We start from the raw sequence: 27,322 nt of genomic DNA, 5'->3' as shown, positions 1-27,322 counted from the left end.
AAGGTGAGACAGCCCCTGCCCTCCAAAAGCTTACATTCTAATGGGAACATGTGGAAACCTTGCAGAGAAATGGCTGCAAAGTGCAGTAACACAGTCTATATTTCACAAAATTGATACTTTTAAAATTCATGTACTTTAATATAACATCTTGCAGTAAGGAGGGTCTACATTAACGGAAGGAAAAGTCTGGAAGAAATCTAACATTATATTTACAACTAAGAAATGAGTAGTTATGCTTTTTCATTCATTATAGCTGGGTTTTCTGATTATAATTTTGATATATCCCTCAATGTTTTTTTTTAAAAAAAATAAGCAATGACATTCTATCCCAACCACTTTTTTTTTTTTTTTTAAAGCAATCGGGGTTAAGTAACTTGCTCAAGGTTACACAGCCAGTTATTTCTGGGTGTGGTGCTGAGTATCTGAGGCCGGATTTGATCCAGGTCATCCCAAAACTGGAGCCAGAGCTCTTACTCGCTGAGCCACCTGGCTTCCCCTAAGCAATTGGGGTTAAGTAACTTGCTCAAGGTTACACGGCCAGGTGTTTCTGGGTGGGTGCTAAGTATCTGAGCCTGGGATTTGATCTCCAGGTCGTCCTGACACTGGAGCCGGTGCCCTTACTCGCTGTGCTACCTGGCCGCCCCCCAACCACTCTTTGTTAAGGCTACTTAAATATTACAGGGACACAGTGCTCACAGCAACAGTAATACAAGTTTTAGATTTCTGATGAAGTTTAAGTTAATAATTATTCCGAAAATGTATATCATCTTAGCTTTTGATTTTTTATGCTGGCTAACTTAGAATCAGGGGCAGCTAAGTGGCAGAGTGAATAAAGCACTGGTCCTGGAGTCAGGAGTTCACATCTAGCCTCAGACACTTACTAGCTGTGTGGCCCTGGGCAAGTCATTAACTCTGACTTTCTCCCACCCACCACCCTTCGTCCCCCCCCCCAAAAAAATCAAACAATCATATAGTTTAGAGTTGGAAAGAACCTTAAAGATAACTTGGGGCTCCAACAGATCTCTAAGTAGTCTGTTGACATATTTCCAGAGTTTATCAATTTGGATGGGAAAAAAAAAAATCACATTTTTATTTCAATACATAGTTTCTTTTGTAATCCTATTAATTTTATGTATTTAAAAACAGCATTCTGTTGGGTGTCCATGCCTATATAGTCCCAGATACTGAAGAGGGAGAGACTGTTGAGTCTTTGAAGCTTGGGAGTTTTGATTTGCAAAACTCTAAACTGATGTGGTGCCTTTACTAAGTTGACATCGATGTGGTGAGCCCCCGTTGAGTGGGGAGTCATAAGGTTGTTGAGGGAGGCAAAAGCTGGGCCAAGTCAAAGTTCCTGTAGTTATTAACAACGGAACCACATCAGTTCAGATTACCCTGAACTTCTACCCTGGGTGAGAGGAGCCCCAGTCTTTAAAATAACAAAAACATTATTCTGAGAAGAGGTCCATAGGCTTGTCCAGTCTATCAAAGGGGTCCACGACACAAAAAAAGTGAAGAGGTTCTGTTTCAAAGAGTTAAATGTAAATGGTATACAGGGGGCAGTGTGATATAGTAGAAAGACCAGTGGAAAAGCAATAATGAGACTGTGATTTGAGGCTCAGCTATTCTTCTGAATCAATAGATGACATATTCATAGGACTTTTCTGAGTCCCAGGTTCCATGGCTGCAAAACAAAAGGCTGAAAGAACTAGATCTCTGAAGCACTTCAAGTTCCAATTAATTACTCATGGATCATTTAAGTGACTTGTCCAAGGTTACACAGAGACCAAGTTTCAAATCAGACATTTCTTGTTTATCAAACATACAACATTTAGACAGTTTATGATGAGAGGGAACTTTTGTTTACTGCTGTAAAATATACATGTAAATAAGTAACCATTATTATGAGCAATTACTAGGGACCGGAGTCAGGAAGTTGTTGTTCAGATGTTTTTCAGATGCATTTAACTCTCCATGACCCCATTTGGGGTTTTCGTGACAAAGATACTGGAGTGATTTGCATTTCCTTCTCCAGTTCATTTTACAGATGAAGAAACTGAGGCCAATAGGACTCTCTATCCACTATACCACATAGCTGCCCAGAAGTCAGGAAGGCCTGAGTTCCAACATGGCCTTGGGTACTGACAAGGTACATGAACCTGGGCAAGTTAACTTCTGTCTCTCTCAGTTTCCTCATCTGTAAACTGGGGACAGCAGCATCACCTATTTCACAGTTGTGAGGATCAAATGATATAATATCTATAATGTGCTTAATTAGCACAGTGCCTGGCACATAGTAGATGCTTAATAAATTCTTATTATTTATCTAGTTTTAAGTTACTGACATGAAATCAGCTTACTTAACTGCTTTATTATTTCTTTTCTTATTTTTTATTTATTTATATTATTATATAGGACACATGTAATATATAACATTATATAATATTTATATTTAGATAATATTCATTAATATTTATTATTTAAATTATTTTCTCTCTCATCCTAGGTAACACATTTCATTATGACACAGTACATGCTATTCGAAATGTTTAAAACAGATTTTCATAAACCTTTAATTCCAACACCTTGAATACTTCACCTTTCACATAACATTCTGTAAAACTCTCTATTTAAGGCTACAAATGGTATCAGAACTCTTTGTACTCCTCCAAGTTACTCAGGAGAAGAATTCTTTACCCATAGCTCTGTGGCAACCCCATGTTGTTATGATGTTTGTTTATTCTGTCTCCTTTAAACTAAGTCAATTGTAGTATGTTCCACAGCTGCTCTGAATTAACCTGAACAACTTTCTCAGATTCGCTGATTTTGTAATACCGTGTTTCCCTGAAGACCTATCCAGAAAATAAGCCCTCCCCTTACTGGGTAAGATTCCTCTAAAATAAGCCCTCCCCCGAAAATAAGCCCTATTGAGATTGCTACTGTAGTGAAGGTGATCCCCTGCGCTACACGCTACATTACGGTACCCTCTGTATGCACCGTCCCCCCCTCCCCCCGTGAAATGCACGCTGCACTCCGAGCTGCATCCAATCAGAGCTGCAGCAGTGAGCGCATCATCCTGTTCTTTATTGAATAAAGGTACATTTTTTTGTTCACATTTACCTGTTTATTAAAATTGCTGTCAATGTTCATTAAAATAAGCCCTCCCCTGAAAATAAGCCCTCTGGTGTTTTTCTGTCCCAAAAAAAAAAAAAATAAGACAGTGTCTTATTATCGGGGAAACATGGTATATCTAGAGGCAAAATTTAAGCTGGAGGATGCTTTACCTTAGGGGTTCTTTTTGGGGTTTGGTTTTGTTTTTTTTAAGTACATGATATGGTACCCATCAGCTCCATGACTAGGAACAAATCTGATCTCTTTCAGTCTCAGTTTCCTCCTCTTTAAAACAAAGCAGAGGTTGCGGTTAAATTCTCCTAGGTCATGTCTAGCCCTGATCACAGGATCTACAACATGGTATTAACTGGTTTTAAAAGTAAAATAACACAATAAGAAAAGCTCTTTCTTAAAAAGCACACCAAAGGACGATTTAAGCAGTGAAGGTATTTATGTATTCATTTCAAAGAAATGAATATCAGGAAGTCACCTAATAAATATGTAATCTGTGGTTGGCGAATACACCCTCCAATCCTTACAGACTGTCTAAGGTGCAAAGGCAACGGCTGTAACACCGAAGCAGATCAGGGTAATTAATCAGTGTCATGTAGATATAAGATGAGTGATATCTTTAAGCAGTACTGCTGTTTTGTAGGCTGCAGAGGATGCTCTCTCTCTGGAGCTGAGCTGCATTACCTTGCCCTTATCACAGGCTGACTGCCTCAAGCACAACAGAATCCAGTTTTGCAGTTCAATTAGAAAAAAAATTGAATCTATGTATTTATTATAGCATTTTAATTTATCCCTTTAAAAGGAAAGAATACCATCCTTATAGAAGATATAAACAGTATCCACAATAAAGATAACATGGTTTTGCATTATGTAGAAAGCTTGACTTCCTCTAGCACAGGGAAGGAGAAATCATGAATCTGTTTTCAGTCGGATTATAACAATAACATTATGTATCATATATTAGTCGTATCAGTAGCTTTATGTAAACACTGTCATACCAAGTTTGACTATAAATAATGGGAACATATTCTCTCTTTTATTTCTAAATACACATGATCCCCTTCAAAGTTGTCACTTTGGGAGGTGATACATTCATTAAAATGAAGGTCTCCATGGCTTAAAATATTTTTGCAGCTCCTCCTCCAGAACTGTCTCTAGGATTAGTTTATGAGTTACCAAAGAAAACCACTCTGATCACTTCACAGACACACCTGATTTTGAACCTAAAAGGGTATTTATTACCTGATCTGCCATCTTAATTTTATCAAATGTTGTTTTGAGTTCATTTTGGCTACGTTCCAAAGCCAAAACAGGACAAAAGTTTGCCAGCACTGTGGACAGCCAAAAGAATTCAATTAAACAGGAATGTGTTGAGAACCTGTTCCACAGTGAATAGCGATAGATACAAAGATTAGATTTAGGCAACTCAGTTTTTGACCTCAAGGATCTTACCGACTGGCTGGGAGGTACAATACATTCACAAATAGTTCTCAAGGTCATTCCCAAAGAAACTTTCTAAACATAGTCTGAGAAGCAAATGGAAGAATTTTTGAAATTAGTGAAGAACCAGCTAAAGGTTTTGTGATTTTTTTTTTTTTTTTGGTTTTAGTAACCCTGGCCATCCTGTCTAAAAAGATAACACTAAAACTTCTGTGGGTCTGATAACTGACATTCATACAGGTAACCCAGAGTCATCAAAACAAGGTATACTGAGAATAATTTAAGATTGTTTTGATCCCAAGATTAGAAAGGAATCCAAAGGTCATCTAGTCCAGAGGCATCAAATGCCAATCCCTCTCGCTGGAACTAAATTAAAGTTTAATTGGGAAATACTGAACAAAATAAAAATACAACATAATGTTCATTTGTGGTTTTCTAAGTCAATGATACCACTGATTTAGTACAACCTATATCTGAACACATAATAATAATAATAATAATAATAATGATTCGAGTACCTAAGATCAGATGTTACCCCTCTGTCTAAATATTTTCTTCATGATAAATTTTGTCATATCCTTCAATCGAACCTTTGACAGCATGGTTGTCAATCTTCACACCATCCTTATCCTTATCCTTTCCAGTTTGTCCAAAAGTGAAATATAAATTTCAGATTAATGTCCTATTTGCATTTTGAAAATCAAAATGCCCCAAATGAAACTCATTACTCCCTGCAAAGCCATGTGTCCTCAAAATGCTTCTATTCCTATCAAGGGAACCATTATCCCTCCCTACTTGAGTTTATAAATCCAGTCACCCTTGATTCACCTCACCTTCCTTAACCCAATCAGTTGCCAAGGCTTGCAATTCTATTTTCCTCAATACTGTCCCCTTTTCACCATTCACAAAGCTACTAACCCTCGTTAAGGCCCCCATCATACCTTACCTGAATGACTGTAGTAGTCTCCTAAATGGTTCTCTTGCTTCTGGTCTAACCTCTATTCTCTCTAATCCACTGCCTATACCACTGTTGTCAAACTTAAACAGAAATGGGGCCACTAAGCAGGACCTATGGATCCCCATGTGCCACACATTTTTAAAAACCACACGTTTACACATTCTTTTTTTATTAGAACAGCAATACATTAAAACAAGATGGGAATTACATTTTAATTTGGTTCGAGCAGCACACAGGAGTATTGAGGGCTGTGTCTCTGACACTTTTGGTCTACATGACTGCCAAACTAATATTCCAAAAACACATTGGTCTCCTGTTCAAAAATCTAAAGTTGCAGATAAAGGATAAAACATAAATTTCTTTTTTTACAAAATAATATTTTTTCCTAAATGTATATAAAAACAATTCTTAATACTTTTTAGAAAATTTGAGTTTCAAATTTTTCCTCCCTCCCACTCTTCCCCCATCCGTAAGACCTTAAGCGATTTTGTATAAGTTATAAATGTGCAATCATGCAAAACAAATGTCCATATCAGTCATGCTGAAAACACAAATTTCTTAATCTGGACAATAAAGTTCCCCACAATCTGTCTCTCCTATACCTTTCCAGACTTCTTTTACGTTATCCTCCTACACACATCACCAGCTTCAGACAAAATGGATGATCAGACATCTCACTCTTGTTTCTTCATACAGGTTGTCTGCTACACCAAGGAGTTGATTTTGTCCTCAGCTTCTTGGAATTCTTAGCCTCCTTTAAGGCTCAGTTCAGGTACCATTTCGTCCTTTCTTGTTACCCCTACTTGTTTATCTTCCCCATCTCTGCCCAATCAAATTATCTTTTTGTTAATTTTTTTTTCAAGAGGGACTAGCAGAGTGTCTTGCAAATAGTAAGGGTTTAAGAAATGTTGGTTGAATTGAAATATCAGCATATGAGTTCATTAATATTAAGGAAGAAGGAAAAGAATCACATCAACACTGACATTTTTTATACAAATGGCTCACAAATCTTCTTCAGAAAGGGAAATACAGGAGATTGTGGGTTTGATTTTCTTATCCCCAACGCAAAAATAACATTGTTTCTAGATGGAATTGGCTATTTTACCTTTTAGTGCCCATGACTGCAAGCTTATATACCAATAACTATTGCTGAAGATAAAAAAGTAGAGAAATTCTCTGCAAACTACATCAAGACCTTCCAAACAAGTCAACGTTTACATGACATTCTATTATTTCAATGCAAAGGGAGCAGAAAGGAGAGAAGGGGAGAAACTATGTAAGAGGACAAAAGATTATAAGATAATTCACAAGGTTCAAGTCTATGATCATGGATGCTTTTTCCCCCACAAGAAGGAAGGTAGAAAGCACTATATGTACTGAACACTAAATGCTATCACGAAAAATGAAACAAGAGTAGTTAAAAGAACAGGACAATAACTAGTTACAGAGGTGGGAGTCATTTCAGAATCAGGTGTGTGGTTGCAGTCAGATCAGATCATTGACTAGTTAGGGCCAAAGTTAAAATCAATACCTAATTAGATGAAAGGATAAAGATTAAAGAAGACAGCACATGTAATTACTGCACCTCTAATCCAATCTGGTAAAACAAGGACTAAAGTTGAGAAAATGAGAAATAAGTAAAAGTAATAACATTGACTTTATTTCTTTGAGAAGTTTAACTCATGCAAATGTCACCACAAAGTAGCTGAAAAAACCTAGAAAGCGCCCCCCCCCCCCAGCAGATAGCCAATAATGGCAAGGATCACAAACACTGCTTGACCAACTTCCTGATTAGCTTTCCCACAGCAGCGATCCCAACCCTTTTTATCCCTCCTTGGGCCTGTTATGACATCCCTCCCTCATCCTCTCAGCTGAGTACCTGCCTCAGAGTTCACCAAAAACACTGGAAGCTATTCTACCTACCCTTCCTCTTCTCCCCTCTTGATTTCTTTGCATATCACTCATATCTTTTCCCCATTATTTCCCCTTTCACTCCTTCCACATTTGAATAGGTGGCCCTTTTTCTTGTTGAGGCAAACTATTCTACATTCACCATAATTTTTTTATGTCACAGAGAGGGGTATGTGTGTGTGTGTGTGTGTGTGTGTGCATGAGCACACACAGTGGCAAAGAAATGAAAACTAAGGATTGCTCAACAATCAGAAAACAGCTAAAGAAATTCTAATAGTTGGATGACATCGATACTATTGTCTTCTAGGAATAGATGCAAATTGAAAGGAGAAAAGCCAGGAGAAGAATTTATAGTATAATGTTCACACGCGAAAACTGAACAATTCTGAAAAACTTAATAACTTTGATCAACATAATGACAAGGATGATTCCAGAGGACTGATGATGAAGAATTCTAACTAGTTCCTGATAGAGAGATGATAGACTAACATGTATCAAGAGACACTTATTTCTGGACATGGCCAATATGGGAATTTGTTTTGCTTGACAATGCCGATTTGTAATTTTTTTTTTCTTTCAAGTTGGGGAGAGGGAGAGAAATACTTGATAATTAAAAAAAATTAGAATTATGTGCTAAATAGAAGTAAATAAGCAAAAAGTAAAACTGTAAGACATTTTAAATGAACAGCTAAAATATAATCTTTAGTGCATGGACTTTTTTATTTTGACTATTTTAAAGACTGCTGATTCTGATGCCTTCAGCTGTGTTCTTGATGGATGACACAGCTGGAAAGCTGATGATTTACTCTGCTTCATACAGTTCGCTATTAAACTTCAAATTATAACACATGCTTTTTAAGTTGGTTATTTTATTTCAGTTTTAAAGTTTCTTTTTTTAAAGAACACTGGATAAAAATATATTTTATTGTTTATATGTATGTATAAATATATGCATGTATGCACACACATATATGATTTAAACATCTTTAGGTATGGGTAAAACATCTCTAGATAGTAGGTAAAAATATAGCCACCTAGTTAAAACCAAACTTCTCATGAATGACCAATTAGAATTAAGGAATGTATTTTGCTTCAGTGCTTAACAGGGTTTACAATATTGGTGGATGCAAAAGAGAAATAGGTCAAATTCCTCTGTCACAATATACTTAGAAGTTAGAATGTCTTCGATTTAGGGGCGGCTAGGTGGCTCAGTGAATAGAGTGCTGGCCCTGGAGTCAGGAGAACGTGAGTTCAAATCCAGCCTCAGCCGCTTAACACTTACTAGCCATATGACCTTGGGTCACACCAATTGCCCTGTCTTCCCCCCTCCAAAAAGCAAGAAAAAAAAAATGAATGTCTTGCATTTGAGAAAATTAATGAAATGATTTTACTCTGACAATGCAACTGCAAGCATTAAACATTTCTATTAAGAGGTCAATAATAGCCAGAGATCACATATAAAGCATTCACAAATGCTGACAGATTTATATGAGTATCACAAACTCAATGTGACTCATCTGTTTACAGATTAAGATTCCTCAATGAATTCAGAAGATAGTAAGATAATCTTGAGAAAGGTTTTTTACATAGAAAATAACTTTAAACATTTATAACTATAGCAGTAAATTGGACAGTGAATTGCCAAAAGAGATTAGGTTCTTTATTATATAGTTTAATGTCCCGATACTTATAAGATGATCCCCCTGCCCACTAGTATCAATCTTGAGAGGCAATTATGATATTGGACAGTTTTTGTTCTGACCTATATTGAACAGGAAGGGAAATGCAGCCTAAAGAGCATGTATGTTTCAACAGAGACATTCACCGATTTTATTCATTTGGATCTAGTCACATTCAATCAGGATTTCGGTGGGTTACAGGACAGAAAACAGAAGGTTACTAGAGCCTAGAAGATCTTTTGGAAGAGAAAAGCAGAGAAGCAGCATTTATTTTTTAACACAGTAGCCATTTAACACTGTGTGTGAAAAGAGAACAGGCGGCAAAGCAGTAATTACCTACTTTGTGATCATTCAGGCCCTTTGTTTCCCTTCTCCCTCCCATTGTCTGCCTTCTGGCAATTTCTCTGTTCATTAGCACCATAACCAGAGGCTGGTCAGGAACAATAAAGGGGATTATGATTATTTATCCAATCCCTGTACAACATCACTACCACGAAGAGATGGTACCAATTTTATTTTTAAATTTTCCTCAAAATGAGGTAACATTTCCCTCAGGCTGTGATGCTTCAGTGTTTTCTGCTGGCTCACCATGTACTAGCCCTACCATGTAAATCAACAGTAAGTATGGAAATACAGTATGAAAAACATAAGTGAAGTCAGGACAGGTATTGGATTCTAAAAGCCCCATTATACTGTGTTCAAAAAGCTAACAGTAACAAGATATACCCCAGAAATAGTGCTAGTTACAAGATCACCTGAGCAAAGAACAATTAGGATTTAAGCATTCATTTTGTCAGGAACAGGAGGTAATCTTAGAAAAATATTCATTTCAAATTAATATCCTAAATAAATGCAACAAATGTTTATTAACTCCCTATTTAATAAATTTCTACTAAATGTCTACTTAAGACAAAAATCTGAATTACTAAGCATTTTGTTTAAAAAGAAAATACTAAGACAACTACATAGTTGTCCTGGAGAAGAAATGTACATTTTCAAGGTTCTAACCCTCAACTCAATTACCAGAAAGAAAAAAGAGCCATGGAATTTACAAGAATTTAGATGTATTCGCTCCATTTCAGTTTTGCTGTGCTCAGCCTTTTTGGAAACAAAAAAATAACACCATCAAGGTTTTACATCCACTTCCAGGCAATCACAAAGTGAGGAAATGAACACCATGTGCTGTTTTATTGCTAATAGAATTTGTCTGCCCACATGTAAAAAAAGTCAATTTCTGTAAAGATGGTAAAACCAAAATCAAAAGGGTTTTTTAAAGGCTATTTTCAGAGGCTCTGGTTGTCAAGCATCTAGATGGTTGGTAAACTAACCATAATCCACATATCTGGTATTTGTTAAGCTTTAATACAAAAAGGTTCTGTAGGAAATAATAAACAGGAGATAGGTACGTATTTTTGGACTGGCTTAAAAACCATTTCATTTCTGTTTCCATTAAACATTATTTTCCTTTAAAGATAAAGAAATAAAAATACTAACCACAGAAGCTTTGACATCTCTCAAAATTAAATTCTCTTTGCCAGAAGAATTATCAACTGCTTTAGTTTCAGGTCTCTCTTTAATTTAGTAATACAGCTCAATATAGACAAAAACCCCCTGAAGTTGAAGTTACATTTTTAAGCTTTCTATGTCTAATTATAAATCCTGGAGTTGTAGGGGAGGATGAGTCCTTGGGAGGTCATTTTATGATCAAAAGAAAAAAATGCCACTTTAGTTACTACTGAACAAATATTTATATGCCTTCTGTCTTCTAAGTATTATGAAATTCAGAGAAACTGTCACACACAAAGAGGGCTTTAAGATATGTTTCACTTTCTATTTATAAAACAAACTATTATTTCTGTCCCAAATAGACATATGCAAAATGTATCTTCCTGAATAATGGTGACACTTCATCTCGATTCCATTTCAAAAACTCTATTTCAATACTCTTTCTCTTAACTTCGTTTTTTACTAGTCTACTTTGCCCTGTCCCAAACAAAGTTTAAGTTTGCATATCGGTCTTTTTGTTAAATTTCCTATCTTTTTTATAATATTATGGCAATTCATGTTTCCTGACCAGAAGCAAAAAAAATATCACATCAAATGTAAAGAAATATTTATTACTAGAGTACAGCCATCTTTCTATTTCAAAACTAGAGGCAGACTTTGAGAATTTAACCAGCTTATGTCCTATGAAGCCAAATCACCCAACTACAACATAATGTAGACCTCTCCTCATACAGTAACCTATCAGACACAAAGAACAAAGTTCTTTGAACCCCTTCTTATTAGCCACCATCACTACCTGAAGCTGGGAATCTAAGGCTGCAGCAATTCTCTGTAAACCATAAAGTAGCCAAATTGTAACAATAAAAATAGCTACTTGTTTACAAAGAAATGATCTTGATATTCTAAAAAAACAATATTGAATTATCTGTTCATATGTTCAAATTACTTAGTTCAGAAAAACTGTAACCTGCTTTTCAACTACCCATGAATACCCTGTTTTTTTAAAAAGCAGATAATTTATTTTTTGTTAAGTTTATCTTTGATTTGAAAAATTTACCAAATAAAACAGAAACTCCTCAATCACTTAAAGCCTTTTACAATCTGGCTCCAACTTAGACTGTGCACTAATTTCCCACTGCTACCTCATGAATAGGTGGTAAGAGGCAGAAGCTGGGACTTGACCTCAAGAGAAGGATTTTTACAATGGGCCTGACATTTATAAAGAAGATATAATCTATATATATAATGTGGATTATTTTAGAGAGTTTTACCAATAACAAATATGTATTGTACCAAACATATCTGTGTTGGAAAAAGAAATGGATTAAAACATTTCATCTGCATATTCTTAATATTTCTACTTAATAAAAGATTGGGCAATAAAAGAAATTGGGCAATTTTAACTTCACATTCCATAATGTAACCTTTCAAATTCATTTATTAGAACAGAACAGATAGCTATTTACCGGTGTGATACTATGAAATATGTAAATATTAAGTAAAGAAGAATGTTTACTTTTTTCCCTTTAGACATGCCCACTTTTTAAAAAATCACTTCACCTTTCTGAAACACCTTCAAAAAACCAGGTTTTCTCAATTAAAATTTGTAGATAGTGATTAGCTATAGTTACCACATCACAGCACCATAGTACCTTGAATATAGCAGGCACTAAATGAGTGTCTGTAGGATGGAGTTGATTATCCAAATTAAAACATTTCCCACTCTACTTTTCTTCTTACCTGCTTTAACAGAAAATGGCTTCTCAAGTAGAAATACTGTTTGCTTCCAGTGAGTTTGGGTAGTGTGGGGGCCCGTAGAGAATAAGACCTGCAGAAGTAGAGTTCAAAAGTAATTGATTGAGTACAAGACTTTTAATATCATGCTACATTAATCAATACCAAACACATAGCAAATGCTTGCAACAGCAAAATATGCTTAAATATGTATCAACAAGGAGGCAAACTCCAAGACAAAAAAAAGTACATTTAATAAAATAAACTCATTATATAACCTGTCACAAAAGTACATTTAATAAACTCATTATATAACCTGTCACTTACTTTTTTGTGGCAGTTCTTCTCAAAAAAGATATCAAAGTAGCCAGCAACTGCCTATTAAAAATAGAAAAAAGGAACATTAATAAAGACTAGATCATATTAAAGTATTCATGATTATCTATCCCTTCCTCTGGTAGAGAATCTCTTCCCAGATCACTGAACAAAGAGCTCTATTTCTCAAGGTACATTCCCTTTCTACAATTTAACAAGTACTTGATATTCCTTCTACAGACAAAGTAGCTACCCTTTTCACGCATTTCCTTATCACAATATATTTTCCAATGTTACTTCACCAAAAGTTTATTCAATCCAGTACGGGTTAAATGATACTTTTAGTTCCATAATGCTACTAGTGTCAACTTTACTATTCAATAATATTTTGCATGTATGGATCCTCCTTTCCCTCTTTCTTTGACATGAATGGAGTACAGGCCTAGTATTAGTATTGCTTGGTCACAAGGTATACACAGTGTAGTGACTTGACTGGCAAAGATGAAGGAAGAAGCAGGACAGTTTATATCACTTCCACAACAATTCCAACCAAGATCTAGGAAGAGTGACCTCACCTAAGAATTAACAGGTGAGAAAGTAAAAGACTGTACTATACAAAAAAGATGGAAGGTAGAAAAGGTGATACTTCAACCTTATTTGTATCTGAACGGGTTAAAGAACATATATAAGAATCTGGTATAGAAATACATTCACCTGAAGACAGAAATGAGGAAACAAGGAGTAAAGGAAAGGATGAACAAGAGGGATTAGTCATATGCAAAACAAATTCAAATATCAGGAGAAGTTTTAAGAGGAAAAAAAAGGCAAAAACTTGAGACTGAGGTATGGCTGAGCCAAAATGAGGGATGAGAAGACTGCATCAAGTGCTGAGTCCACCCTTTCTTTCTTGCCCTTGGTCTATCTTGTAAAGGGGTCGGGGACAGACAGTGAAGAAAGAAAGAAGCATAAGAGAATAAGGTGTGAGAAAATACACAATAATCCTAACTATAAATGTGAGTAGGACGAACTCATTCATGAAACAGAAGTGATTAGCAGAATGGATTAGAAAGCAGAATCCAATAATATACTTTTTACAAAAACCATATGAAAACATGAAGATTTATAGAGAATTAAAATGAAAGACTGGAGCAGAATCTTTTATTCTTCTACTGAAATCCAAAAAGCTGGGGTAGCAATCATGATCTTAGGGTAACAACAAAAATAGACTTGATAGAGAGATAAAAAGGGGAAACTACATTATGCTGAAAGACAGAAAACAAATTAATAGCAGTTTTTAACACAATGAATGGAAGAGAATCTACTTAAAGGAAGAATTAAACAAATAACAAAGAAAAACATACTGTAAAACTATAACAGGTGGGAACCCAATGTACCCATTTTAGACCTAAACAATTCAAACAAACAAACAAAAAACTAACAAAAAAGAAAGAAGTACTTGAAGAGAATTTTAGAAAAGTTAGATACTATAGATTATTGTATATCACTGAATGGGAACAGGAAGGAGCAAATCTATTTTGCAACATGTATTAGGGCATAAAACTCCCAGAAAAATGCAAAAAGGAAAATATCAAATATATTCTTTCCTGACAATGCAACAAGTTATATTCAATAAAGGATCATTTAAGAAAGAATTAAAAATAAAAGGAGACTAAATAACTTAATTCTAAAGAATTGGTCGTTCAAAGAACAAATCATAGAAACAATAGATAATTTCATCAAATAACAATGACATCAATAGAACAACATAAAAAAAAAATTGTGGGATGCAGCCAAAAGCAGACTTTAGGGGAAAATTTATCTCTCTAAACACTTTCATTATCGAAAAATATACTAGGCATAAGCCCCCTCCCAAGCAAATACATTTTTAAAAATTAAATACCAAATTAGGAGTTTTTTTGATTGAAAGATATTAACAAAACCATAAGTAAAAAGCTCTCATTAAATTAATAAAGATAGGAACTAGGATTTTTTTTTTTGAGAAAAAAAATTAGTCAGATAAAAAAAAACCAAATTACTAGTATGAAAACCAAAAAAGATTAATTCAGAACAAGTGAAGACGTAAAGGATTAGAAACCTTGGTGCTAAACTATGTGCCAATAAAATTGACAATTTTAAATAAATGAATATGTGCAAAAACATAAAATGTTCTGATTAAAACAAAAATTAAACCCAATCTTAATTTTTTTTTTTTAAGCAATCGGGATTAAGTAACTTGCTCAAGGTTACACAGCCAGTTATTTCTGGGTGTGGTGCTAAGTGTCTGAGCCCAGATTCTATCCCCAGGTTATCCCAACACTGGAGCCGGTGCTCTTACTCACTGAGCCACCTGGCCACCCCCCCAATCTTTAATTTCAAAAAAGTTAAAACAAGGGGCGGCCAGGTAGCACAGTGAGCAAGAGCACCAGCCCCAGTGTCGGGATGACCTGGGGATAGAATCTGGGCTCAGACACTTAGCACCCACCCAGAAACATCTGGCCGTGCAACCTTGACCAACTTACTTAACCCCAATTGCTTAGGGGCGGCCAAGTGGCTCAGTGAGTAAGAGCACCAGCCCCAGTGTTGGGATGACCTGGGGATAGAATCTGGGCTCAGACACTTAGCACCACACCCAGAAATAACTGGCCCTCTAACCTTGAGCAAGTTACTTAACCCCAATTGCTTAAAAAAAAAAAAAAAGAAGCAAAAATGGAACTTCCAAATACACAAATAATGAATTTACAAGCAAATTTTATCAAACTTTCAAAGAACAAATAATTTAATATTATATAAATATTTGTAAAAATAGGAAAAGAAGGGATTTTATCAAATTCCTTCTATGATATAAATATGGTCTTGATACTTATATTGTAGACTTGTCAAAACCAAAAGTTAACAATGCACCAATATACATAATGAACAATAACACCAAAATTTTAAATAAAATATCAACAAAAAAGCTATAGCAACTACATCAAAAAGAACAAATTCCATGGCTAGGTACACCAGGAATTAGCATCGGTTCAATATCAGGAATACTATAAACATAAGAGACTGTATCAACAACAACAATAATGACCATAACAACAGATACAGAAAGTTTTTGGAAAATATAACACCAATTTCTATTAAATATAGTCAAACATTGAAATAAGAGGACCTTTTCTTCATATGGCAAGTATTATTGATCTAAAACACAGAGCCAGCATTATGTGTATATATAAGGCAGATAAACTTAAGGTCTTTCCAATAAGATTAGAGGTAAAGCAAGAACAGTCATTATCAGTATTATCTGATATAGTATTAGAAATGCTAGCTACAGTTAAGAAAAAGAAATTGAGCAAATAACATGGGCAAAAAAAGGAAACAAAATTATTCCTTTTTTGCAGGTGATGACAGTTTGCTTATTGAACTATGGGAGCCAAATAGATATTAAAAAATTGAGAAGTCAGCAAAGTTGCAGGATGCAAAATAAATTCACAGAAGTCATCAGCATTTCTGTGCATTACCAACAAAACCCAGCAAAAAGAAACCGAAAGAAATTTCATTCAAAATTACTACTGTAGGCAAAACTTGAAAGCAGTCTGATAGAAATTAGGTTTAGATCAGGGCCTGTGGTAAAAGAATCTGTTCTGTGAAGTTTGGATTCAGTCAAAGGGCTGCACTTGAGGACCTAGATGGCTACATATGGTCACGAGCCTACAGGTTTCCCATCCTTGGTTTAGATGAACACTTCACACCATATATCATTATGGGCTTAAAATGCATATATGACTTGGATATACACCACAAACAAATTAGATAAATGAGGAAGAGACTTCCTTTCAAATCTATGGATAGGGGAAGAATTTATGATCAAACAAGGGAAAGGGAATCCTAGAAGATAAAATCGATAATTTTTATTTCCTAAATTATAACTAAAAATCTTTTGCACAAAAAAAACCCAATACAGTTAAAATTAGAAGGAAACAGTTAACTGTGAAATAAATTCTTTGCAGCAAGCTTTCTTTGGTGAGTCTTTTTTCTCAGACATTTAAGGAACTGATCAAATCTGTAAGACGCAGAGAATCATTTTCAAAATGATAAACAGCCAAAGCATATGAATAGGGAATTTTAAAAGAAAGAAATCCAAGCTATCAATAGCGATATAAAAAAATGTTCCAACTAATAGCTGAAGAAATGCAAAATAAAGCATCTCTCAAGTTCCACTTTACATTGGTCAGATTGGCCAAGATGATAAAAAGGAAAATGACAAATGTTAGAAAAACTGCAGGAAAACAAGCACATTAATACACTGTTGGTGTAGCCTTGAATTGGTCTAACTATCCTAGAAAGAAATTTTAACCATATCTAAAATAACACTTAACAGTGCATACCCTTTGATCTAGTTATGAGGTGTGCCCAAAGAGATGAAAGAAAAAGGACCCATATGTACAAAAATATTTACTTATATCAGCTCTTTTTGTAATGAAAAGAATTGGAAACTGGGAGACAGGAAGCAAAAAATGGAAATAACTTACCAAATTATGGGATGAAATATTACTGTGCTATAAGAAATCACCAAAGGTACAACGTTTCAGAGAAACCTAAGAAGATTTGCATGAAATGATGCAGTGAAGTGAGTAAAACCATGAAAACAATTTATACAACAACAAAACTATTGTAAAGACAAACAAATTGAAACAAATTTGAAAGATGATTCCAGAGGACTGATGGCGAATTATGTTACCCATATTCTGATGGAGAGGTTATGGATTCAAGATGCAGTATGAGACCTGGACATAGATAATATGGGAATTTGTTTTGCTTGCCCACACATTTTTGTTGTAAGGACTTTGTTTTTCTTCATTTTATTTTTTCTACTGGATAGTGGAGTTAAGTGGGTGAGACAATAAATGCTTTAGTGACCTCTTGGAATAGCTCCAAATTGCTTTCTACAATGTTCAGACCAATTCATAAGTCCACTAACACTGTGTGCCATTTTCCCAAAGACTTCCCAACTGTCACTTTTTTTTTTTAATATCTTGGTGAATCTGTAGGATGAAGGATAGAATTTCAGAGTTGTTTAATTTGCTCTTTTCTAATTATTAGTGGCCTGGTGCATTTTTTTCATATGGCTATTGACAGCTCAGACTCATTCCTCTGAGAACCGCCCATTTAGATTCTTTGATCGTTCATGTACCGGGGACTAGCTCTTGCTCTTATATATCTCAGTGGGTTTTTAAGAATATCTTAGAAGCCCGTTATCAGAGATAATGCTGCATAGATGTTTTCCCAACTGTTTCTAATTTTAAATGTATTGGTTTTGTTTGTGCAAAACCATTTCAACTTTATAATCAGAACTGTCCAGTTGATATTCTGTGATCTTCTCTATAACTTATTTGGAAACTGACTCTCCCTCTCTATACACAGGTGCAAAAAGGTTATTTCCTTTCTTGTTTCTCTAAATAGTTTATGAAGTAACCTTATCTCAGCTATATATCCATTAGAGAACTGCCTTGGAACACTAAGAGGTTAAGTGACTTGCCCAGGTCATCCAGCAAGTGTGTGACCAAGGCAGGACTTGCTTGAATCTTATTCTAACAGATTCCTGGCTATCTCCTGATTCACCCTGCCATACTACTTCTCAATGACAGATAAATAGGCTTGTAGTAATGTTATTTTAGTTTGACCCTCTAGGATGTGATTAATGACAGGATATCTTTTGGAAGGCAGAAAATGGTATAGTCTAGTTAAGACAAAAACAACTGAAGTGTGAGTTTTGTTGACAATCTTCTCCTGTGTTATCCAATGACTCAAAAATGGAGAACATCATTAGGAGAAGCCATATAATCTATTTTCTTAGCTAAAAGCTATTTTTCCAAGTCAAGATTTTCCTAACAGCACAAAAACCTCTTCTATAAAAATGAAACCACATATAGATGCTATGGAATTTAAACTTTGGCATCTTTTTTACTGCTTTTTTAACTGCTATTAGAAAAAAACTTTTACTGATATCTTTTCTATGCTGCTGTTACCACTTCCCAATGACTCCTTCCTCCATCACTGTTCAGGCGAATCAAATAACAAATAAGACAAATAAATCAACTCATTCTTCATATCTGAAAATGCTTTCCTTCTTCTGTACTGAGAACAAATTGTACTTTTATTGAAGGGGAGGAGGCAAGCTTTTCAGTTGATCTGGAGTCACAGTTTGGTAAGTTCTGAAGTCTTTTCAATGTATGACTGCCATTTTATGTGTCTTGTAAAAAGGCAGGAAAACAAATCTTAGTTATGTAGCACACGTGTGCTGACTAACTGGGCTGTGTTTGAATGAATGTAGTGAGCCAGTGCCTATGAAGAAAATGGCAATATAGTTTGGAAGGGAAAGAGAGGCTCTCCCCAGCAGAGCTCATCCTCTGCACAGCCTCACTCGTTTCTTTATATTCTTATGGAGGCAGCACAGTGTGGAGCGGTGGAAAGATCACTGGGTTGGGAAATAAAGGACCTGAAGTAAAGTTCTCACTCTGCTTGGGTGACTTTGTGCTTATTAATTTCTCTGGGGTTCAGTTTCTTCAGATATAAAATAAGGAGGTAGAAACAGATGGCCTATAAGGTCCATTTTAGGTCTACATCTATGATTCAAAATCTGGAATAAAAATATTTTAAATATTATAGAATGATATAAAAATGTAATTTCTAAACTGAAGTATAGAAACATCATAGATAAAAGTAGTTAAAACTTTGAAACAATTAAAATCCCAAGCAAAAGGGTAAAAACAAATAGCAAAAAAATAACTAAAGAGTTCATGTGGTAGTATAAAGAGTCATTAACAAAATTCAGCATTGTTAGTTCACACACTTATTCTGACTTCTGTGGTTTTAAGAAGAAAATACTATTAATTATGCTGTCACCATTTTGATTAATGGGAAAATAATGCATTTTAAAAGAGGTATTAATTAAAGCTTATAAAATATGTTAAAGTACATTGATTATTGAAAATCATTATAAAGCTAATTTGTGTTCTATGCTTCTTTTGTTGAGAATATAACATTTATTGGATTTTGTATATTAATACAGAATCCAAACAAAACTCAATACCTGGTCGTTAGGGTTATTAAATCTTTTTCTTTTTAAAGCAATCGGGGTTAAGTAACTTGTTCAAGTTTACACGGCCAGTTATTCCTGGGTGTGGTGCTAAGTATCAGAGCCCGGATTCGATTCCAGGTCATCCCGACTCTGTGGCCTGTGCTCTTACTCACTGTGCTACCTGGCCACCCCAACACAATAGCAGAAAATTAGCATCTTTTGCAACCTTCTGTTATACAGAAATAGAAAGCAATAGCATTATCTAGTTTCAGTTGACAGATTACCAGAGAAAACTAAGCAGGTGACTAAAACATCTGGAACACAGACTTTTTTCCCAAATGCACAGATTTACTATTTTTTCTAAGTCTCTTTTATAATGTTCAGTTCTTTTAAAAAATGTGTCTTTTTTCTATTACTTATGCAATAAAGCTTACTAAATTATTGTTTTACTAAACTCACTGGGTAGAACTAATTACTTTTTTTTTTTAAAGCAATCAGGGTTAAGTAACTTGCTCAAGGTTACACGGCCAGTTATGTCTGGGTGTGGTGCTGAATATCGGAGCCCGGATTCGATTCCAGGTCATCCCGACTCTGTGGCCTGTGCTCTTACTCGCTGTGCTACCTGGCCGCCCCGAACTAATTACTTTCAATCCTGAGTGTTGTCATGTACTAAAATTGTCATTGGAGATTAAAAATATTCAACATAGTTACTCTAAAGAAATAAAAATGGTACTTCAAATTATAATGAAATTTTTGAGGTCCAAGGGCCCTTAGAAAACATCTTTATTTAACAGATGAAGAAACTGAGGCACAGAATGGTAAAGTAACTTGCTCAAGGTTACATACAGAATTATTGCTGAGCTGAAATTCATTGTCTCCTAACTCACTGGGCATCTTTGTTAAGTTGCCCTCCTTAATTCTTTGCTAATCATTTTTACTGGATGGGTAAGTTTTTCCCTTCTAGTCCCTAGACATTTTAGGCAATACACCTAGAAAGCTGCTTCTGGCCAAGTGTCGCATGCAAGGGCCACCATCACTCTGGAGTCAGGGAATATCTGTTCAGAACCCACTTGTTCCACTGCCTATGTGACCTTGGTGAAGTCATCTGGCCTCTCTGGCCTTCAATCTCCTCAGTTGTAAAATGAGGCACTAGACCAGAGGGCCTCTGAGGGTCACTCCAGTTCTGCAGTTACGATTTAATGACACTAGCAGAGCAGAAGGAGGATACACTGATGTGGGCATCAGAACCTTAGTTTTCAGTTCCAACTTTATATGGCATGTATGTATACTGTGTGATGTGATCCTGAGTAGTTTTTAATCACTGGATCTCACTTCCCTTAAGTTATAATACCTGGTCACTATAAAAGAATGCTTGGAAGGGAAAATGATTTTGATTGACTTCTCTACTGACAGAGATCCTCTAGTTCCTTCCACACCTTTAGTGAAATGTAATTTTTAAATATGTTTTCTTACATAGCCAACATGCTAGAAGAACCTCATTGTTCAATGAATAAATCAAGAAGCAACTATTAATTACCTTCTATTATTGAACATTGTTCAAGATGCTGAGGACACAAAGACAAAAATGAAATAGTCCGTGCTCTCAAGGAACTTACTTTCAGTTGGGGTAGTGGGAATAGCTTAACAGGTACATAAATTAGTAAACACACACACACATGTATTACAAAGCAGTTTGGGGGTTGTAATGGCAAGCAAAGTAGTACTATGCTGCTTGTTTCAGTTATTCAAGTGTCTTTGAGCCTAGGCTTTGATTGTATCAAGTCTTTGTTGGAAGCAGTATACATTGTGTTGCCCTTAATAGGCCTAAGGGAGTTTAGAGACCTTCCCTGCTCTTAATAGGCCTAACATGGTCATGTGGAGCCCACTGTGGGAAGAGTTTACCAAAAGAATGGAACAGGGGTCAGGAGCCAAGATGGCGATGTAGAAGCAGGAAAACTCCCTGTGCTCCCCCTCCCCCATAACCACCTCAAATACCTATAAAAATGACTCTAAACAAACTTTAGGGCTACAAAACCCACAAAGTGAAAGAGAAACAAATCTCCCACTGAAGACAGCCTGGCAGGTCCACAGGAAGGGTCCATCAAAGCACGCTGGGAGCCAAGCCCTCCCCACCTGAGCCTGAGGTTTTAGCCTCAGGGTGGCCTGACCAGCTGCCACTAGAGGGATGTAGGGAGAGTAGATCACCAGCAACTGTGGCAGTTTCCAGAATTATCAACCCATAAATGACAAAGAAAAAATGAGAGGTCAGTGTAGACTTTGGGAACAGGGAGTCTGGAAGTGCGGTCTGGCCTCTGCTCCAGAGGGAGAAGCGGCTGAGGTGCAGCATCTGCTGCCCCAGGGCTACTTCAGAGCTCCTAGCCTTCAGATTGTAGGGGGACCAAGCGACCAGTCTGAGGGGTAATCATTCTGGCTTTAACCTGCTTGGATCTGGATCCCTGTCTAGGGTGGAGGTCCTGGGGTCTATGACCAGGTGCCAGAGCCTGTGGAGGCTTCTGAGAGGGCACCAAACTAATAGCTTCGGGAGCTGTGAAAACCCCAGCAATTTGGGACAAAGTTCTCCTCTCTAAAAGCAGAGTTCTACTGTGGCAAAAAGCTCAAAAGTCAAGTAATTGAATGGCAACATGAGCAAGCAAAGGAAGCAAAGCAAGCACAGTAATCCAACTTTAGAGTCCTATTTTGGGGGCAAAAAGGATCCAACAAGGAACGGGAGGAAGACAACTAAGTCAGAACTCCTGTACCAAAAACGTCCAAGAAAAATATGAACTGGTTACAGGTCATAGAGGAACTTATGAAAGATCTTGAATACCAAATAAGAGAAGTGGAGGAAAAATTGGGAAGAGAAATGAGAATGATGCAAGAAAATCATGAAAAGAGAGTCAACAACCTGACTGAAGAAAATAACACCTTTAAAAATAGAGTAACTTAAATGGCAAAAGAGGCTCAAAAAGGCAATGAGAAGAATGCATTAAAAAGCTGAGTTTGCCACATGGAAAAAGAATCTCAAAAGCTCACTGAGGAGAATCATTCCTTCAGAATTAGATTGGAGCAAATGGAAGTTAGTGACTTTATGAGAAATCAAGATACTATTAAACAGATCCAAACAAATGAAAAAATAGAAAGCAATGTGAAATATCTCATTGGAAAAAGCACTGACCTAGAAAAATAGATCCAGGAGAGATAATTTTAAAATTATTGGACTACTTGAAAGCCATGATCAAAAAAAGAACCTAGAAATCACCCTTCAAGAAATTCTCAAGGAAAATTGCCCTGATATTTTAGAACCAGAGGACAAAATAGAGGTTGAAAGAGTCCACCGATCACCTCCTGAAAAAGATGCCAAAAAGAAAACCCTGAGGAATATTATAGCCAGGTTCCGGAGTTCCCAGATCAAGGAGAAAATATTACAAGCATCTAGGAAGAAACAATTTGAATACTGTGGAAACACAATCAGGATAACACAGGATCTGGCAGCTTCTGCATTGAGGGATCGAAGGGCTTGGTATATGATATTCTGGAGGTCAAAGGAGCTGAGATTAAAACCAAGAATCACCTACCCAGCCAAACTGAGTATCATGTTTCAGGGGAAAATATGGTCATTCAATGAAATAGAAGACTTTCAAGCATTCATGATGAAAAAAACCAGAGTTGAACAGAAAATCTGACATTCAGATACAATCAAGAGAATCATGAGAAGGTAAACAGGGAAAAGAAATCATAAGGAACTTATCAAAGTTGAACTATTTACATTCCTACATGGAAAAACAATAATTGTAACTTATGAAACTTTTCTCAGTATGTGAATACTTGAAGGGACTATAAATGTGTACATATATATGTATATATATACATGTATATGTATACATATATATATACATATACATCCATATATATGTCTATATAGGAGGGTATACGGGCATATGAATACATATGTGAGTGTGTGTATATATGTGTACAGGTATACATAGACATATGGCACAGGACCAATTGAATAGGAAGGGATGATACTAAAAAGGTAAAATTGAGAGGTGAGAGAGGAATATAATGAGAAGAGATGGGGAGAGATGGAATGGGGTAAATTATCTCATATAGAAGAAGTAAGGAAAAACTGTTACAATGGAGGGGAAGAACAGGAAGGCAAAAGGGAATGGGTCAACCTTATTCTCATTGAATTTAGCTTAGGGAGAGAATGATATACAGACTAAATAGGGTATCTCACCCTATAGGAGAGTAGGGGGGAAAGGGATGAGAGGGGGGATGATGGAGGGGAGGGCAGGTTAGGGGGAGAGGGAAGTTAGAAGCACACACTTTTGAAGAGGGATAGGGTCAAAGTAGAGAACAGAACAAGTGGGGGGGGGCAGGATAAGATGGAGGGAAATATAATCAGTCTTTCACAATATATCTACTATGGAAATGATTTGCATAGCTACATGTGTACAAGCTATATTGAATTGCCTTGTTTTGCCTTGTATTGACTATGTGACCACCTTAGAAATAAGTTGTTATATTGTTGTGAATGTTGTGCTTTAGTTTACTGCTGAATAGAGACTTCACTATACTATATGATTAGATCCTTAAAGTTATTCATAGCAGCAGTCCTCAGGAAAGCTGCTCGTGATTGAGTTTACTGGGGAAACTAAAACTGAGAAGATCGTGAAGAGTCTAATGCAGGGAATAGCACTGGAGCCGAGCTTTGAAGGAATATGGAAGGGATTCTAAAAAACAGGTGAGAGATTGTGTGCTGCATTTTAATGCAAGATGTAATCATTCTTCAGCCTTCTTTATTTTCCTCTCCAAGATCCTTGGGTTACCCTCTTATTTAAATGTAGCATCTTTATGTCTTTTGACTTCTTCTATAGTGACAATATTCATATTTATAGGGTTCATTAAATATATCAAAGATGATCTTTACCTACCAATCCACCATTTGGGGATAAACATGCCTTTTGCTCTCACTCCCCCTCTGCACGTTTCCTCTTCCCAGAATCACTATCTCCTGCCCTACTCTAGTTGCTTATGATGGCAGAAGGCACTGAAAGTGATGACTCGAATCCTTCTGACACCACAGCAGAAGGTGATCAAGACGTGCTCCTTCTTGACTACCTCAAGTAGGTGCTACATTTTGTTGATCTTCTCCTAGTTGTGCCTAATTTGAAATAATTCATTTTTCATCATCAGTAATTTTAGGAACATGACGGCAGTAACAATAAACAAAAGGATATGAAGCCCATAGCATATGGTGTCCACAATGAAAAAAATAAACAAGTATTTGTTAAATGCTAGCAGCAAGCATTAAAGATGTCTACTTAGTTGCTATTACAAAAGCAGATGGAAAAATTTTCCATTTAGTTTTAAGTGAATAGGCAAATAACACAACAAAGACTAAGGGGAAATTAGACAACTGGGAAAAGAGTTGCTCAGGATTCCAGTCACCATTAAGACATAAACAGTTCATTGTTCTGATATTCAAATGACTAAAGCAAGGGGAAAAATATTAGTAAATAACATACCAATTAATTTAAAAACAGATTAAACATCTACTGTGTATAGAACACTGAAATAGATAGGATTAAAAAATTAGGAAAAAACACAACCTATGCTCTCACAGGGCATATAGCCTCATATGACAGACTCCTAAATAACAATGATATAATAAGAAGTACAAAAGAAAAGTGAAAAGTACTATATAAGTCTTTTTATTTTAGGGAGAGGGGACCTTTACCAACTTGAATGAACAAGGAGGATTCATAGAAAAAGTGGCATTTGGGTTGGACTTTTAAAGAACATGCAGAAATTCAACAGATGAAGGGAGAATTAAAAGGGATATATAAAGGAGGTGGCAAGCAGTTAACTTTTGGTAGAGTTTATAATATATGTAAGAAAACAGAATAAAATATGACTGGAAAGACCGAGTAGCATAAAATTGTGGAGGAACATAAATGTCAGGTTAAAGAATCTGAAACCTTATTCACGAGGAAAAAGAGAGGAACTGATGGGTTTCAAGGAGAGAAATAAGCAAAAAAGGATCCCTCTTGAAACAGCTAGTAAAAAAGATTAGTCTTGAAGCAACAAAAAGGATGAACTGGAAAGGAGAGGGAGGAGTGAAAAAACAGGTTGGGAGGCTACAGCACCTGGTCATAGTGGCTTATACTTGGGTAGTCTCAGTGGGAAAAGATTAGATGGGATAAATGGGAAAGATACTGCAAAAACAGAATTCAAAATAATTAGGTAATAATCAGGTAAACTAAAACTAAAAAGCTAAATTATGGCATTTCTGTAATAGGTCATCTTCAAATTCTGTATAGTCAATAAAATCAAAGGATATTTTCATGCATTAAATAGATGAAACCGGAATAATTGAAAAATTAAGTTTGACATTAATAAAAATGACAAGCCTTTCTCTGTTTAATAAAATACCTATAATAAATCAACTTTTGCCATAAAAGATCAACAAAGCATTCACATTTACATTTTTCACTGGGTACTTTGTCCTTGTTTCAGATGCAAGAAATGGGTACTTTCCCAACATTAGAGCAAACCTTTTGACATGTTTTTATTTTAATTCATAAATACTGTTTTGACATAGTAGACAAAACAAAATATTAGCAAAGCATATTTCTGTAAGCAGCTATGTAAAATAAGAGTGGCTATGTCTGGAGATATAATTTCAAAATGAATTTTATCTTAAAACAGAGGAACATGAGTGTGGGGTCAATGCAGAGAACTGAGAAATGCAAAACTAGAATGTATTAATAAAATATACATGAAAGAAATAAAGCCAATGAACTAAAATGATATACATAAACATAAATAATATTTGAAATTATAAGACAAACTGAAAATGAATACCCAGAAGTAATAAACCTTGGGATTATTTTTTTCAAGAACTGAAAACACAGACATTAAGTTAAGAAAAACTAGCCTTGAGTTAGGAAGTTACTTTAAATGAAAACTGCTGGCTTATAGGAGAATAGAAAAAGGAAAATGTTCACTGCACAATCAATAACTCATTACAATACCTCCCCAAAACTTAGTGAATCTTGTGATGTAACCTATATAATAAAGTTTTCAAATTAAAAAGTTGTAAAAGTCTCTAATGATTCACAAAGCGCTCATACATCTCCATATCCTATATATAGAAGATGACTATGCATCATCTTATAGTCTCATATGACATAGATTCCTAAATAACAATGATACAATATAAGAAGTAGAAAAGAAAAGTAAAAAGTACTATATAAGACTTTTTATTTTAGGGAGAGAGGACCTTTACCATGGTCTGAAGGGACATTAGAAATTTATTTTAATCAAATTGTCTCAGTTTATAGATGAGGAAATTAAAGCTCAAGAGACGAACTGATCTGTTGATGTCAAATAAGTAAGCCCTATCTTACTTTTCTTCCCTGATAATTATCACAGAAGAAGAAAGAGTGGAAGCAAAATAATAGATACTGTGGTTCTTCCAAAAGAAGAGGAAGCTAGAACCTCAGAGGAAGAAAGTAGCTAGTCTTGCAAGAAATGGTCATGTGGCTGCACAGGTGTGAGGGGAGAGATCATCAATAAGCAGAGGAAGAA

General features: G+C 35.7%; 1 protein-coding gene across 1 annotated transcript in view; it reads right to left on the bottom strand.

The window, feature by feature from the left end:
- Positions 1 to 27,322, bottom strand: part of PRMT3 (protein arginine methyltransferase 3) — a 153,162-nt gene that overhangs the window by 3,891 nt on the left and 121,949 nt on the right. Inside the window, exons 14-15 of the mRNA XM_069091287.1 lie at positions 12,676 to 12,726; positions 12,355 to 12,442 (exon numbers count right to left, since the gene is read on the bottom strand). Of these exons, the coding sequence (XP_068947388.1) occupies positions 12,355 to 12,442; positions 12,676 to 12,726 (139 nt within the window). The remainder of the gene's footprint in view (positions 1 to 12,354; positions 12,443 to 12,675; positions 12,727 to 27,322) is intronic.

The sequence above is a fragment of the Petaurus breviceps genome, unplaced genomic scaffold (assembly GCF_028583685.1).
Source record: "Petaurus breviceps papuanus isolate PSGF00001 unplaced genomic scaffold, PetGlider_PUasm1.0 188, whole genome shotgun sequence".
Lineage (NCBI taxonomy): Eukaryota > Metazoa > Chordata > Mammalia > Diprotodontia > Petauridae > Petaurus > Petaurus breviceps.
Note: the sequence above shows the minus strand (reverse complement) of the source record. Positions and strands in the feature narration are given on the sequence as shown.